Here is a 15,316-nt window from a genome sequence, read left to right as displayed (position 1 = left end):
CTGTTGAATGTTACTGGTGACACTGGGCATTCTCTTGACACCCTGTCAAAAAATAACAATGAAGAAAGATGTTCAGCTTAGTATCAGGGGAGTTTTTAACTTTTAGTTGTCCACAGATGAATACAGTGATAAACCTACATTGTGAAAAACATCCGTTTTGAAATGCTATTTATTGTAAATAAATGTACATCATGGAGGGAGACAAAGGTGACTTGATTTCCATGTGCCAGTCTTGGGCACTTGTAAGGGTAGAGGAAGGAAGACCTTTACCAAAGCTGCTGATAGGATGGGTGGTTTCATGTGCTTTGGTGGGTGTTCTGAGCCTCCTGCAGGTCTGACTTGTGGTAGGCTCTAGATGGAGTTGAGAGCTGCCCTTCCTGGACCTAAAAGGCAGCCTTTCAAAATTGAACCACTTTCTTCTGATAAATATGTTTTGCTAACAACTCCTATGGGAAACTTTCATCACTGCTCAAAATCAAATGCAATCTATCAAATCTTGTCTACAAAGCAACGCATTAAATGGCTGCTGCCTTTCCTGCACCATGTTCTGGAATGCGGCATGTGAATTCAGTGACTCTGCTGAAGATGAGACAGTGCTTGAGATTTACTAAGGTGGCTCTTCATTCCTTCTTTAAAAAGTCTCTCTTTAAAAACCATGTTGACAGCTGTTTTATTTGTCAGGTGTTCTTAACACTTTCTAGTTACATACAAGATACTTGGGCTTCTTCCTTTGTTGAGGAACAAAGTTTGCTACTTCCACCATGCATGGACCTCTTCCTCTCCCACTAGTGTGGCAGAAGCTGTGCTAGTCTGACCCCACTGTTAGTGAGAAGGCAGCTGGGAACTTGAACCTGTAAGGAGTGAGTGAAATGGAGGAGCTGTACTTTCTTTATTTACCCAGTTTCTGTTTTACGTCCATGAATGTTGCTTAGGAGGAGATGAAAATCTCTTTTGTGGGATGTAAATGAGACACGTGGAGCAGTAGAAGATGGCTTCCTGGAATGGAATTGGATGTGACTGTTAGGATTTAACACACTCATTTTGCCAGAAGTGCCATAAGATTATTTGAGCATCACATCCTGATTTAGTTGTTTTGTGATCTGCTCTTAACCTTCATGCTGCTGAGGCTGTTGCATAACAGACATCAAAGGCCAGACCTTGTGTTGCTTCACACATGGCCAGAGATCCTGGTGAGGCTGTGTGGGAATGCTGGCTGCATTTTCACTCTTGAGATTATGGGAAAAGCTTGTCTTTGGCCAGTGGATATCAGCCCTGAGCATGCAGGGATGTTCCCTAAAGGTTCCTGTTGTTGCTGAAACACCCTTGCCTTCAGGGAGGCCCGTGACAATTCTCTTATGGGTTTTTCTCCAGCAGGAGTGATCATTGATCCAACTTTTGAGGTTTTTAGAGACGTGGGAACATGGTTTAGTGATGGACTTGCTAGACTAATGGTTGGACTCGACCTCAAGAATCTTCTCTGACCTAAAAGGTTGTGATTGTATGAAATATTTGAACATTTTTTGCTAAACTGCATGTGGCTGGGGAATGACTAGCTTAAAAACCCAATGAAAGTTTGGCTATAAACTAGCGCTCTGAGGAGCCCTGTCCTGTGATGGCTGTTTGTCCCTAGAGGTGTTTGAGCAGTGGGTTTCATGCTGGGGAGTTGGTGGGATAGGCACTGCCTGGATTTCTGAGGCAGTATAGTGGTTACCTTGATGTGTGACAGAATTTGTGCAGATCAATCCCTAAGGTTATCTTTTGGGAGAGTTTTCAAAGTTATTGATGTGAGTGAAAGTAGGTGCCTTTTCTGCCATGATTGTGTGGTGTTTTGTTTTACTTTAAGAGATGTAACTTTTTAAAAAGCTAGAAATACTTTCCTCACTTTAATGATGAGAAAAATGCTTCACCTGTTAAATACTTCAAAATGCTGCACAGTGTCTACTTGCACTTTTAGCTATCTCAGTGGTTTCATCCTTCTCCATCCCTGCAAGCCCAAACTCTGTCTAGCAGTGGTGTAGGGCTCATTTGTTAAAGTGTTTCCATTTCACTTCCCACTGTAAAACAAAAAACCAAGCAACAGCTCTGCAGATCGAAGTGGCTAAATTCCCCAGGTCATCTGTGAAAACTAGAGTCCCTGCCAGTATGTACCAGTATGACAGGCCCTTCCTCAGCCCCGTTCCTTTGCTTCACCAGTAAATGTAAAGCAACTTTCTTTAGACAAAACCAAAACATAATTTATTTTGCATTTGCTTCTTTATTCTACAACACAAGCAACATAAATAGTTTATAACTTTTGTTTTAAAATATTTCCATTTCAGAATTCGGTCAGAATAAAATGTACACAAAATACAATTTGCAAGCCAGCTGACAGTGACTGCCTGACCACTGGACACCCAAGGACCAAACAAAGCTAGCAGCACAACAGGACACGGGCAGGTCTTTTTCTAAAGAAGAGCAGAAAGGTAGAGGGAGGAAATGTGGATGAGACCCAGGGAATTGCAGCTAGGCATGAACTCAGTAGAAGGTAAACCCAGTGTAAGCACTTGCTTGACAAGGATGTTTACAGTCTCTCTTAGAAAATATCAGTGGCTCCTCCTGAATATACAGCTAGAGAGATGAAGTCCTGGGAATCATGTGTTGTGGTAAAATGCTTCCTATGGCAGCCATCATCATGGAAATAAAATCTGATTTATCTATTTATTTTAAAGTTTTGAACAGGAAAGGGTTAGATCTTTGGCAAAATGGAGCATCTGCTCCCTTTGGCTTGCTTTCAGTTTTCAGTTCTGGTTGAAGGGCCCACTGAACTATGTTTGCAGTCTCACAAACAATGACAAAAGGTGGGAGAAGTGGGGAAGAAGAGAAAGTTGGGAGGAATTGAAACAAGATGCTTGCTGCTGTCATCGTATACTTTTAAACTTCTTGCTTCCCTCTGCTCTAGCCAAGAGTGTGCAGCACAAGGCTCTGGCACCACTGTGCTCTGCCCTTTCTGGCTGTTCTACCTTTGGTACTGAATCCTGCTTCCTTATGTAGAGCTGGGGGCTTGGGGGCCACGGCCTGCTTGTGGAGGTGATATTTGTCCCTTGCTGGAGCCTGTGTACCTGTGCCTCCCTCTTGGCTCAGCTTGCTTCCACTGGAAGCACAGCCCTCCACTGTAGCCCAGACAAACCAAAGGCATGGATAAGAAATAGGGCCCTGGTGCTCCATGGGATTTGGATTAAATGTATGAAAGTATAAAAATACCTTTTGAAAAGTGGGAAGTTTGGGTAAAAGGATTGGAATAGATCCTGTTGCCATGTTTCTTAACAAAATAAAAGTCTTCCAGAAACTCACTTCCCTAATTCAGCGTGGCAGTGGAGGCTATGCAAACCTCAACTTGCAAATTGGTCAAAAATAAGGAGGCATCCTTGAGGCATCTAGTCCCCTAGGTGAGCTCATTATTGCATTAATCCAGGATCACACAGCTCTGCTGATATGCACAGAATTAGGGCATTTCTTCTTCCCTCTGCTGTTTGTTTTTAGCTTGGACACCTCTGAGCACTAAGTCAAAAGACATCCTTAATGCCATGTGCTTTTTTATTTTCTCCTTTTTTAAATAGCCAGCACTCCATGTTTGGCTAAAGCTGTTTGTTTGACATGATATACAAGTAGTGTCACAGACAGAGTATTTGTTCTGAGGGAAATTAGTGGAAACAACAGAAAGAGGAGCTACAACTTCCTGGAGTCTCAAGCGTGTTGCTGGTGAGGGCTGCTGAGAGACCCTGAGGTTGTATTCCTATAGAAGCTCTACTCCCAGTAGGGAGGTTCAGTGAAGAGGGATCTCTAGCTGCTTGATGCTGTTATCTACATTGCATAAAATCCAGTATTTGTGCTTCTATGCACTGCTAACTTGGTCCTTTTATACTGAGAGAAAAGAGAAACTTTGCTTTTTAATTGATGAGATTGCATTATTTCTTCAAACAACAGCGAGACAATCAGGAATTTGAAAGTAAACCCTATGTTTCATGCCATGTGCTATGATTAGCATTGTATGTACATCTTCCTAGAAATGGCTACAGCCAGAGCAATAGCTTGTTTAAGCATAATCTTAGCACACACCTCAAAAGCAAGGGAGAGGAAAGAAAGCATTGCATTTTTTTTATATGTTAAAAACAATTTATCACTAAATAATGGCATTTCTAGAAGGGACTGCAAAAGGTGGCAATAGCCAAAGCACATGACAAACTTCTGAATAAGCTTCTACACAGATGAGATAGGTAGGACTTTGCAGTGGTCAATCTCCTATATGTTAAAACTGTATCTGTGAAAAAGTGAAGGTTGTAGTTCTGGGGCACTGGGATGCACAAGAGCATGTGTTGATTCTTGTGGGTTTTTCAAACAGGAGGTGTACAGAGGATAGCAGCAGAGACGGTGACATCAGGAACTGTACAGGACATTCCTGAGAACTTGTGAACCTGCATATAGGGACTGAAGAATTCAATGACTGAGTCCTGAGTATTAATGACATTCAGGGAGGTAACTCCTCTTGACTTCCCCAGCTTAGACACTTTGAGCAGGGGCCTCAGCTGTGAAGAAATGTATAAAGTGCAGGCAGCACAAGGAGCTGCACCTCTCTACTTGCTAACTCATTTGCCACTTGCTTTCATGCTATGCTGAGCTCTGCAGTGGAGATCTCAACACTGAAATGCTACTCTCTCAAATGCCGATGGATATTACATATGGAAACACAAGCTATGTAGAGGTGGGGGATACGTCTTTAGCAAGTAAAGATTTGTCAACAAATTTTACAGTAAGGTTTTAAACAGAAGTTGAAGCTCTGAGTGAATGGCAAACTACCTTACAAGTCTCAGGTGTAAACTCTGCTTGGCCTTGATATGAGCCAGCTATAGGCCAGAGGACATGAACTTTTTATCTGTGATGAGGCAAATGCTGTGTTGCCTGTGCTTGGAGCTTTACAAGGAAAGATTTGCCCAGGTCTATGTAAATCTTTCCCTAATGATTCTTTCTAGATGCTAAATTAAGTTGGTTACTCTCACATAAGTGTTTATCACTATAAGAGTATTAAATCTGTATCTTAGAGATCTTAAAGCATGTTAATCAAGAGACAGTGGTGGTAATCCTATTGCTGTTGAATGCTCAGGAAAGATTACTTGGGGAAGTTACCAGAAAACTGCATTTACTGTTGTGACACAAGTATTCCGAGAGCATGATTAACACGTTACTACTGTAGGTATTGCTCTTTAAACATGCAGAGTGCTCAGAGGAGGGCAGTGGCTGGACTTACAAGAATCTATGCACAAAACACATCTCATGTATCTGCATGTATTCACACTACACAATAAAGTGTAAATGTATGCAGTGGACTGAGCCCACATCAATTTGGGTCAGACCCTGGTCCCATTAGACATGGAAAGCAGCACTTTCCTGAAGAGAATGCTGCTTTGTTTTTCAGCTTTGAGCACTGTGATGAGCTATTCCATGGGCGTGCTGGTAGTCGATGATGGTCTACACCAACCTCCTCTCTTGGTGGTGGCTTACAAGACTTTAAAATACAATGTTGTTGCTTTTAATTGCTGTGGTGGCCCTGAGGAGGGTGATGTGAACTAGGCAAAGGGAGCAGAGGTTCAGCTCTGCTATCAGAAGGATAGATGAGGTGCTGAGGGACGTGGTTTAGCTTAGTGATGGGCCTGGCAGTGTGAGGGTAGTGGTTGGTCTTGATGATCTTAAAGATCTTTTCCAACGCTAATGAGTCTATGATTAACCAGAGCAAAGAGAAAGAGCAAGCTCAGGCTTTGCTACACAGCCTCTGGTTGTGCCACTTTGTGCCACTGACTAAAGATACTTCCTCACTCCCAAGCAGAAAGCAGAGAAGCTGCTATAGCATGGTAGAGCTGGACATGACTGGGGTATTTAGAGCTGTGAGTCCCCTTCTAAAGCTTAGGACAGGCTGGTGCCACTACCCTTTGTCCTGGGACTGTTGTGCTGACTCCTTTGAGCTTAAAACTTGCTTTGTGAGGCCTAAAGGTTTTGCCTTAGACTAGTGCAGCAAGGATCCACATCCATTCAATGCATGTGTAATGAAAAACAGCAGAGTTAGGTGGTCTGCATACAGTTCACTATTCTGCTTTATGCTGTTGCCTAATAACTGTACTGCTTTAAAAGCTGGTCTTTATAGATAACCGGTAAATCCTTTAACAAAAAATACAACCACTCTCTTACTCTAACTAAAGAAAGAGTGTAAGAAAGACATGGCAACAGAAATCAAACCATTCCACTACTCTCCCACAAACCAAAGTTTCTCTCTCCCATTTCCACAAATATTAAAACTGTTTGGGAAAAACTGACAATTTATTGTTAAATTATTCCTTTTATAAAGTCACTGTAGGTGGTAGGAGAGAGTTGTTTTTATGGAATTTTTATGTCTTTAAAGCAAACTAGCAAAGGAAAGTTTTGAAAGGAAGTGAAACAGTGGGATTAGCACCACAGGAAGTTACAGGATAAATATTCCCTGCACAAATCCAGCAGGTGACAAATAGAAAGTGAGCAATGGACAAAAGAGGCAGGAGGACAGTGACAGGCTCTTTGTAAACACATCAGTTTGGGTGATGGCTGTTCAGTGGAGCCTCTTGACTCCCTCTGTTTTTCAACGTTGAAGATGCTAAAAGCTTGTTGTGCAAAATCCAGGCCTAATACAAAGAGATGTGATTTTGAGGATGCTTTGGAGTAAGGATTGAAGCTGTATATTTAGTTGGTGTCCACATTTTAGAAGCCTTGGGAGAACATCACTAAGGGGGCACCCAAGATTAAAATCAACTTATTTTCAACAAATTATTTCAACTTCTAACCAACAGATTATGTAGTAGTACAGGAGTATGAAATGGAATGTCCCAGGGACTGTGCAGTAAGGTAACTTTTGCTGTATCTAGTCTGAAGAGTATCACATAGGTATTTGGCAACACAACAGTCAGTCCTTTCCCTTCTCCTCCCCCTTAATAACATCAGTAAATTGTAGTAGTCCCTGTAGGAGTGCTGCACACAGAAGGATGTACCTCCATGAGGGTCTGTCCTCTAGTTATAGCAGCAGACAAGAGATGGTAAAGAAATGGGAAAGATGTCTTCCTTTCAGACTATTTTTTGTCTTCATTCAGCTCAATGTGGAGTGATAGGCTAAGTTTAACAAAGGTGATAAAGGTGTTCCTGGCAAACATACAAACTTCCAGTAGAAGCATAAGCTAACTTAGCTGCAGTGTTGCTTAAACTGGAACACGTTATCTCTACTGGGTGTAGCTGAATGCTGGCTATTGGCACATGCTGGTATTTGCTCTGTGGTGTGTCTTCCCCCCAGCTTCACAGGAAACTGCAAAACAAACTTCCCTGTTGCCCATAGTGAGAATTAAGACATGGGGAAAAATGATCAGCTGTAGGCTTGGCTGAAGAGGCAGACAGGGTACTGTTGTACAGAGAGCAGCTTGACAGTGCCATTTCTCTTCAAGCAACACTCCACGAGAGCAGTGAAGGGATAAATAGTCTGTGCTTGCTTCACCAGTTCTGGATGTGTGATACTTAAGTAGCTACCTCAAATGTGACCAGACTTCAAAGGCTCTTCTCAGAGCAAAATCAGTTTCCACTTTCTCTAGTGAGAGGCATATAGTTACTATAATAATCTCTATTTGGCTTTCCCCTCTTCATGCTAATTTCAGAAAGGATAATATTTACCCTAAATGTCACCATTTGTCCTATTGCCCCACTTTTTTCCTTCATTTTTTTTTTGAAGAGTTACATCGGCTTACTGGCCTGGTTTCACATACAAGTGACAATTGCATTCACAGTTAATTGCAAGTGTGGAAGTTCTGCTGAAGTTTGTGTCTCTTGTTGTTGCAAATCTGAATTAAAATGAAAGCTACGGAAATGTATCACCCCATTAGGCACCAGACTGAGCTACTGGCAGTTTCTGGGGTTCTGGGGCCATTCCAGATCCCCTGGACACATTCACGTTTGGCCTCCTTTGCTAGTGTGAGGGAGGGACACAGTCTCAAGTGGACAGAGGATAGACATTGACAAGCTCGCTGTTTCTTAATTTATCACCAACAAACAGGCAATGAATGAACCCCAAATGCTTCCTTGCTGTATACCTTGGATGCCTTCTCCCCTCTGCAGTGGGGCAGAGTTCTAGGTTTAAAGGATGATGTCGTAGACTCGTCCCACCCTTCCCAGCCACTCACGCACTGCCTGGCGGACGCGAATGTCCGTCACGTGGCACGTCAGCTGGCTGATGCAGGGGAACACCGCGGGCTGCAGGGCTGTGAACGTCTGGTCAGGCAGGGCCTGAATCTGGTTGAGAACGGTCAGCACCATATTGGTCCATGCCTACAAAGCAAGATTTAGAAGAGCTTTATTAAATAGATGAGTCCACTGGTCAGGGCAGAAAATAGGTTAAGTGGGTGGCTGCGGCTTCAGGGAGAGGGCTGAGTAACACCAGCATGCTCATCTAATGTTCACCACCTCTTCCTAATTCACATTCTGTACTGTAAGTCATCGTTTGACTATGTATTGCAGGTATCATGCTTATCCTTCATCGCCTGTTATTTCATCCCACAGTGAACAAAGACTTTGACATTTGATGCTTTTGCTGCATTGTTCACTTGGACATGCAAGCAGCACTTCTCTGTTTAGCAACAGAGCCTGTGATTTCTGCTCTGGAATTCACAAGAGAACTTTAAGTACAAAAGCACTGTGACAAGCAGCATAGCATTTTCAAAAGCCTTAAGTGGGCTAAAGCCCTTAACAGTGAGTAACATGTTCACTGTAGGTTGCTAGTTCCCAGGACTAAGTGCTGTTTTGGCCCCAGTTACAGAAGCACTCTTGAAAGTTGTACTATTATATGCCTGATAATACTTCCCTGAAGACTGAATTTATAGGAGACATTCAGGTTTTTATGTGCCAGCTGATGAAATATTCAGTCCTCATCATGATAACTTCTTTATGTAACAAGGGTATTTAATGAAGAGACAACAATCATTATAATAAAAGCAACAGAAAAATTATGTATAGGTATCTTTTAAATCATTGCTATTATTATTATTAGCATCCTACAAATCTGTCCTACCTGTATCTGAGCCTCGGCATCCCTAACAGATATATTCAGAGAGCTGACTGTGGATCCTGAGCGTGGTCTCTTCTCTTGTCTCAGGATCTCTGGACCAGCACTGAATGAATGCCTCATTTGACCTTGATCTATGAGATGTTGTGGCCGCTGGAGTATGGGTGACTCCGGCCCTCTAGAACCCAGGAGTTCCCCTTTCTTGTCCACTTTGACCTCTTTGGTGAAGGACGTCATGGCCTGTTGCTGCTTTCTTTTCTTGTATTCTGTCATGAGCTTGGAGATGGTTTTGTCAGTGGCTATGGTGTAGATCTTGTTGCCAGCACTCTCCCACCACTCTTTTTTCCTGGTTTGCTCTTTCTTCTCTGCTTTAGGACTTAGGGGTGGGGGTAGCAGCAACATTTCTCCACTCCCACTTCGGGGTGTCAGGCTTTCTCCCAGCTGGTCCCTGATTTGACTCCGGTCATCTTCCGAGGGTGTGTCCTTCCCAGATTGCCCTCCGGTCGAGGGCGTGGAGGTTTCAGAATGAAAGGATGGCAAAATGAAGAAAGGGTCGCCTTTGAACATTGGAGGCTCCTCTATCGTGTTCTCCAGGTCCAGATGCATCTGGATGTAGTTGTTGCAGAGTTCCATACAGAGCTTATGAAGCCGCTTGATTAGCCATCCCCAGTCTGCATTGCTGACAGGCTGTACGCTCAGAGATGGTATTCGAGCCCGCCACTGTCTCTTCTCCTTCCCTCGAGGGGGACTGACCTGGGCAGTTTCTTCAAAAATGTCTTCATCTTCTGAAGAACACTGCTGTGATGAGTCTGTGCTTCTCTCATCATCTTCAAAGAGGATCTTTTTCACTTGCTCTGCTGTGATGTTCTCCTGGTTTGTCAGGATTGCACAAACCAAAGCATGGAAGTAGATGTTGAAGCTCATTGCTGACTGGCGGTACAAGTTGGCAGCTCCACTAATGCCAGACACTTTTTTCAGCAAACACTTCAACCCAGGTCTCGTGTCAAACTCTCTGGCTGTTCTATAAGAGTCCAGTAGTAAGTCAAAGATGACAGCCAGGTTTTGCATGGAGATGTACCTGAGAAAACCAGCCAATTTGTTTTCTGGTACTTGTATTGTCATTTTCTCCTCCAGGTTAGATGGGCCTTTTACAAATTCTTCCAGTAAGATGTCATACAAGTTCTGGAGCAGTACTTGGTGGGACAGCAAGCTCACCACTATCGTCCTGAAAGGAATACTTGGTAAACCAAGCATGGGAAGGAAAAAAATATCAAAATGGTGCATTGTGCTTTCACTAGGAGTACAGGAATACTTCTTATTTTAGAATCTAACATGGAAGATGAAAATGAAAGCTCAAGTTTTCACAGCCTTGCTAGAAAAAAAGTAGAGGAAGAGAAAGTTGGCTAGAATGGTCTTTCAGCTACTCTTTCAAATACTTTCATAGAAGAAAATACACTAACATTGGTTAAGAAAAATAACTGTCCATAGCAAGCACAATAAATGGCCCTTGTGCAGAGATGATACTAAACTAAAGCTCTGCTATTTTTTTTCATCCTTTTCTCCAGAGATGTCTAATATGGAGGAGTTAAAAACTCTGTTTCAGTTTCATGGCAGCACTATGCACTCTCTCTGTTTCAGCCTGCTATAACTTAGGAATTTGTTAACACACAAGTTAATGCAGCTCTTGTGTTGTTGGTTCTGAATGTATTTTCTACCTTTGTTGCTGAACTTTGGCTAAGTTGAAATATCTTTAAAATTTTCACCTGCATTTCAGCCAACCTTAACTTTGCTGTGACAAATGGAGGCCAAACCTAGTTTACTACTGGGTTGCCATTTCTACTAATGCCAGGACCCCCAAGCTGCTATAGAAACGTCAGCAGTGAAATGGAGCGTGCAAAGAGGCTTAAGTCTTGCTGAAGGTACATTTCATTGTTTGCTCTTAAGACTTCAACTGGAACACTGAGACCCTAGCATGGAAATATATACTCCTAATCCTGTTTCTCACATATAACACTGAGTGCTTCTCAGCTGTGCTCCCTCTTGTTAGAGAGATGCTCTCAGTTATTTTGGATCTCACTGATTTTTTTTTTTTTATTTGCTCAGAGAAGCCAGGAATGGCAAATTCCTCCAACTAAAATTTACTGGTCTATGACCTGAAACCAACAGAGAAGCTTTATGGACAAGGAAGGCTAGGAGGAAAGTGTGGACAGGATTGTTGTTTGGTAGCTCGTGGATTTCAAATGATAAACTGTGAAACCTATCTTAAGGCATTTTAAAAAAAAGGCTTTGCGTAGAGATTACAACAATGATGTTTTAAATGGAGCTGATGCTCTGGTTCACATAGTACAAGACTTGTTTTGATTTAGGGAACTATTATGGGTTACAGTTTAATTAGCACTGCTATCAAGTGAGGAAGAGATTTTTCAGTTTGCTTGCAATACTGAAGTTCTAGGTCTAAGCCAAAGCAAATCTTCATGTCACATGAGATGTTCAGTTGCAGGCTCTTAAATTTTAGTTCCAAAAATTACTTTGTTCTCAGTAAACAACTTTCAAAAGTGTTTTCAAAATATCGAAACTAAAAGTCTGAGGGATTTCTTTGAGAAATCATATAAAAACTCAGTTTTGAGAATGCAACATTAGAAAAAGAAGTCAGACAAAACTGTGCTTCTTGGATTAATTTAACCTATGTTGGTTTGCTTACCATAACATAGCTGTCAGTGCTGATACATCAGTAAAACTTAGCTGTCATTATTTGACAGTGCTAAGATCTTGGTGATTAATACATCCATTGGAGCTCTTTGTGAGGAAGTAGTTTTCTGCTGTAAAAATCATTAGAGGCTGTGACTCAGAAAAGCACTTAAGAGCATGTACAAAGTTAAATGAGTGCTCATGTTGATTTCAAGAGACTAATTCTGTTCCAAAAGCAGGATCAGAATGCAGGAGATCTGCTTTCCTTGTAATTGCCAAGAAAGTAATTTACAAGGACAATTTGAAGTTCTGCTCGATTCCAAAAGACACCAATACAGAACTATAGGTGAAAACACAAAATGCCAAAGCTGGTTAAGGATAGTATTTTCTTATTCTGCCCAAAGTTTCAAACTCAAATATATTATTACTTTTTATGAAAAAGAAAAACTCCCTTACCCCAGCTTCCTGTGCAACGATGCAGCGTTAAGGAAACAAAAACAAAAAGGGAGAAGTGAACCCCCACTAAAGTTAAAGCAAAACTTGTGAAAGGCCACAGTTATTAGCATGCAAGACTGGCATATTACTGCACTGCTGTAATACAAAAAAGTGGCACAGTCAGATTTTGAGCCCCGGTTTGCTGGTGTAAGGTTTGCCTAGGGGCAGATACACTTTTTGCAGTTGTTTAGACAAAGCATAGTGTGAGAGCATTCAGAGTTTGTATTGCAAGCTTTATGTATGTACTTGTTTAAAGACAAGCAAGATCCTGTGCTACCTTGATGAACCCAGCCTCTCAGCCTGTTAGATTGCATGGCCTTGTGTGCTGTGAGAGGGGAGTACTCCAGGCTTTGCATTCATTGTAACAAGAAGAATGATCTGCAAACCTTTAGATAAAGCAGGTATTTTCCCATCACAAAGGAAGGGTTGAGACTGTGATGTCAACCTTTCTTCCTCTAGCTGCAGGGCCCTGTTCTCTGAAGGCAACAGAGCACCTGCTCTTGAGGGGAAACTTCTGTACAGCTGTGTAAGAATAGAGTTGACTTGCATGGTCTTTCTTCCTGTCCATTCAAAGCAGGCCATTGTTGCAAGGAATAGTTTTGTTTTGAATGAGAATGCCTGAAGTGGTACAAAGCAGGTTTGGTATCTAGTATAAGGCAGTTTCATGCCCTGTATTACATACCTTGCAATACAAACACAAATCCTGAATGCAGAATTCTAATTCTTGGCCCTATTGATGTTACAGCAGTTGTCTAAGAAACTGAGTGCAAGCAAAAAGAAATATTCTTTGACAGTATCAGATTGTCATGCAAATGCATGAGTTTGAGGTGGTAATATATAGGACTTCCACAAAAACAGTGTCAAACAAAACCAACGTTCCCTAGATCAATATGTTGACAGTTTCACAGCTTTGGGTGCGATCTTTTCATTTTATACCGCTCCTGCTTAAGTGTTACCTTTTTCTACCTTATTAGTCCAGTAAAAATGAGTTTAAAAGACCATTAGTGAAGCGCTTGTTATTTTGCTACAAATGTAACAGTACTTCCAAAGCTTTCTTCAAAGTAGTATTTTTAACTCTACTTCTTCAAGAAAAGAATCTCAATATTGGAAAAAAATTTCCTAGTATCTCCTCTGAGAATTCTTTTCTTAACTTAATCTGCGCTTCCTCTACTTGAAGGCTTTGTGTGACCTTATGTAACCTTCAGGTATTTGTGAGCTACCAATTTTACCCCTTAGAAAGCTAAGAAAGGAAACCACTTTTAAGGGCCACATTACAGACCCTGGCCTAGGGTTGTCTATAACTGTAACAGCTCTTGCATGTGCCTGCTCACCCGTGTAGCACCATGGGAACAATTGGAGAGCAGACAGTAGTACCCTACTGTCTCCTGTGTCACAACCTAATTTCTACTTGATTGGTGTATTTAATTTTTTTGATGAGACCTATGGAGAGGCAAGGCATAGTTTGCCAGGCTTGGTTCACAACTCTGCCAGCATGACAAGGTTTCTATATTGCTTTTGATGACATGGTATTTTCCCAAGAACATATTTTACCTCCTCTGAGTATGCCCGTTTGGTTTCTTATCTGATGGCAAGTCAATGATGAGCACGCACGACTGGGCATGTTCAAACCCTTCTTTGTTGCTAGGGGTCTTTGGAGAGCACTGAGTCTCCAGCATGAACACCTAGAAAACAAGTTACATAAAACAATCAGTTTAGCACTAGCATGGAGGCCTTCAAATAGTATTGTCTACAATGTGAAAGATCTGTTATGATGACTCACAGTTTTGGAGAGCATGCAAGGTATTCCCCCAGACAGACCTTCTGCAGGGCACACTGCTTTGGTAAAACAGCCTCAGAGCCAGAGGCTACCTCCAGATTACCCAGCAGAGCATAAGACAAAGAACAGACATCTTTTTCTTTAAACTTGTATAAGCTATATATCAAGTGCCAAATACTGCTATCGGAAAATAGCACGTGTAGTGGAGACAAGACCTGTTTGCATAGTCTGCCTGCTGTTCCTAGAAAGGTTGGTTGTTTGAAACATAATTTTCAGCCACAAAGATATGACACACACATAACTTGCAATTCTTTGGGGAAGAAATGGGGAAACAACTCTCAGTTGCTGTAGTTTTGTAGCTTAGTAGTTGTGTCAAATCCCTGCTGAGAGGGACTCGCAGTATACCATTGAGTGTCTACAAGAAAAGTATAAATGCCACGTTCCCTGCTTTATTGAATTTTGTGTCTTTAAACTTAATTTAAAACATCTTTTTCATTCAAGCAGAAGTTTGCCACTGCCACGTTATTTGTGATCACAAATCCTGGTCTGTGCATCTGAGATTTTCAAGCAGCATCAGGGTATGATTAATCAAGTCAGAAATTGACACCAACCATCTGTTGGCTGTTTTAATCCAGCTGCTTTCCCATGCTGAAACTGTCACACAGTATTTACAGTTTTGTGGTACCCTGCAGGTCATTAAGTTCAGACTGCTATATTTCAAGGAACTTATTTCATATAACCACTTCTATAAAATGAACAACCTCTATTGTAGTCAAAAGGACCCTGTCAAGGTTGTCTCCAAACTTGCTCTGCTGATTAAGAGTCAGTGGTGAGTTTTAAACAATTTGTTAAATATCAATATTATCTTCTAGTTCTCAGTAACTGTTTTTCTTCTCTGCAATCTATAGCCAGGTACTTATAGAGGGAAGAAAAAAAAAATCTGCATTCCTCTTCAAACTCTGCTTTGATAAAGTTGAACAAATCTTGTTTTTCTAGTTAAATGTCATATTTTCTGTTCTTGTGCATTTTTTTTGTCCTTTGAATTTATCATTATTTAACAAAGTAATCAGAAGTTTATACAATGAGTATTCATTGGGACACTCCTAACTGCTTTTCTCTCTTGGAGACATTTCCAGTGATAAATGCTAAGGTTGCCATTTTTAAAGCTGCATTACACAATAGGCTCATCATCAGTCCTCCTCAGGTACCTATGTATCTTCCCTCACCCTAGGCATCCCTAATTCCTACTTATAGGGGAA

The 15,316-nt window shown here is 41.5% G+C and overlaps 1 protein-coding gene across 1 annotated transcript in view; it reads right to left on the bottom strand.

Moving 5' to 3' along the window:
• Positions 1 to 2,297: 2,297 nt before the first annotated feature.
• The window catches only part of ARFGEF3 (ARFGEF family member 3), a 92,636-nt gene continuing 79,617 nt past the window's right edge, over positions 2,298 to 15,316 (bottom strand). The window contains exons 33-35 of the mRNA XM_061990781.1: positions 13,832 to 13,962; positions 9,104 to 10,334; positions 2,298 to 8,364 (exon numbers count right to left, since the gene is read on the bottom strand). Coding sequence (XP_061846765.1) covers positions 8,173 to 8,364; positions 9,104 to 10,334; positions 13,832 to 13,962 — 1,554 coding nt within the window. The 3' untranslated portion in view covers positions 2,298 to 8,172. The remainder of the gene's footprint in view (positions 8,365 to 9,103; positions 10,335 to 13,831; positions 13,963 to 15,316) is intronic.

Source organism: Colius striatus, chromosome 2, assembly GCF_028858725.1.
Source record: "Colius striatus isolate bColStr4 chromosome 2, bColStr4.1.hap1, whole genome shotgun sequence".
Taxonomy (NCBI): Eukaryota; Metazoa; Chordata; class Aves; order Coliiformes; family Coliidae; genus Colius; species Colius striatus.
Note: the sequence above shows the minus strand (reverse complement) of the source record. Positions and strands in the feature narration are given on the sequence as shown.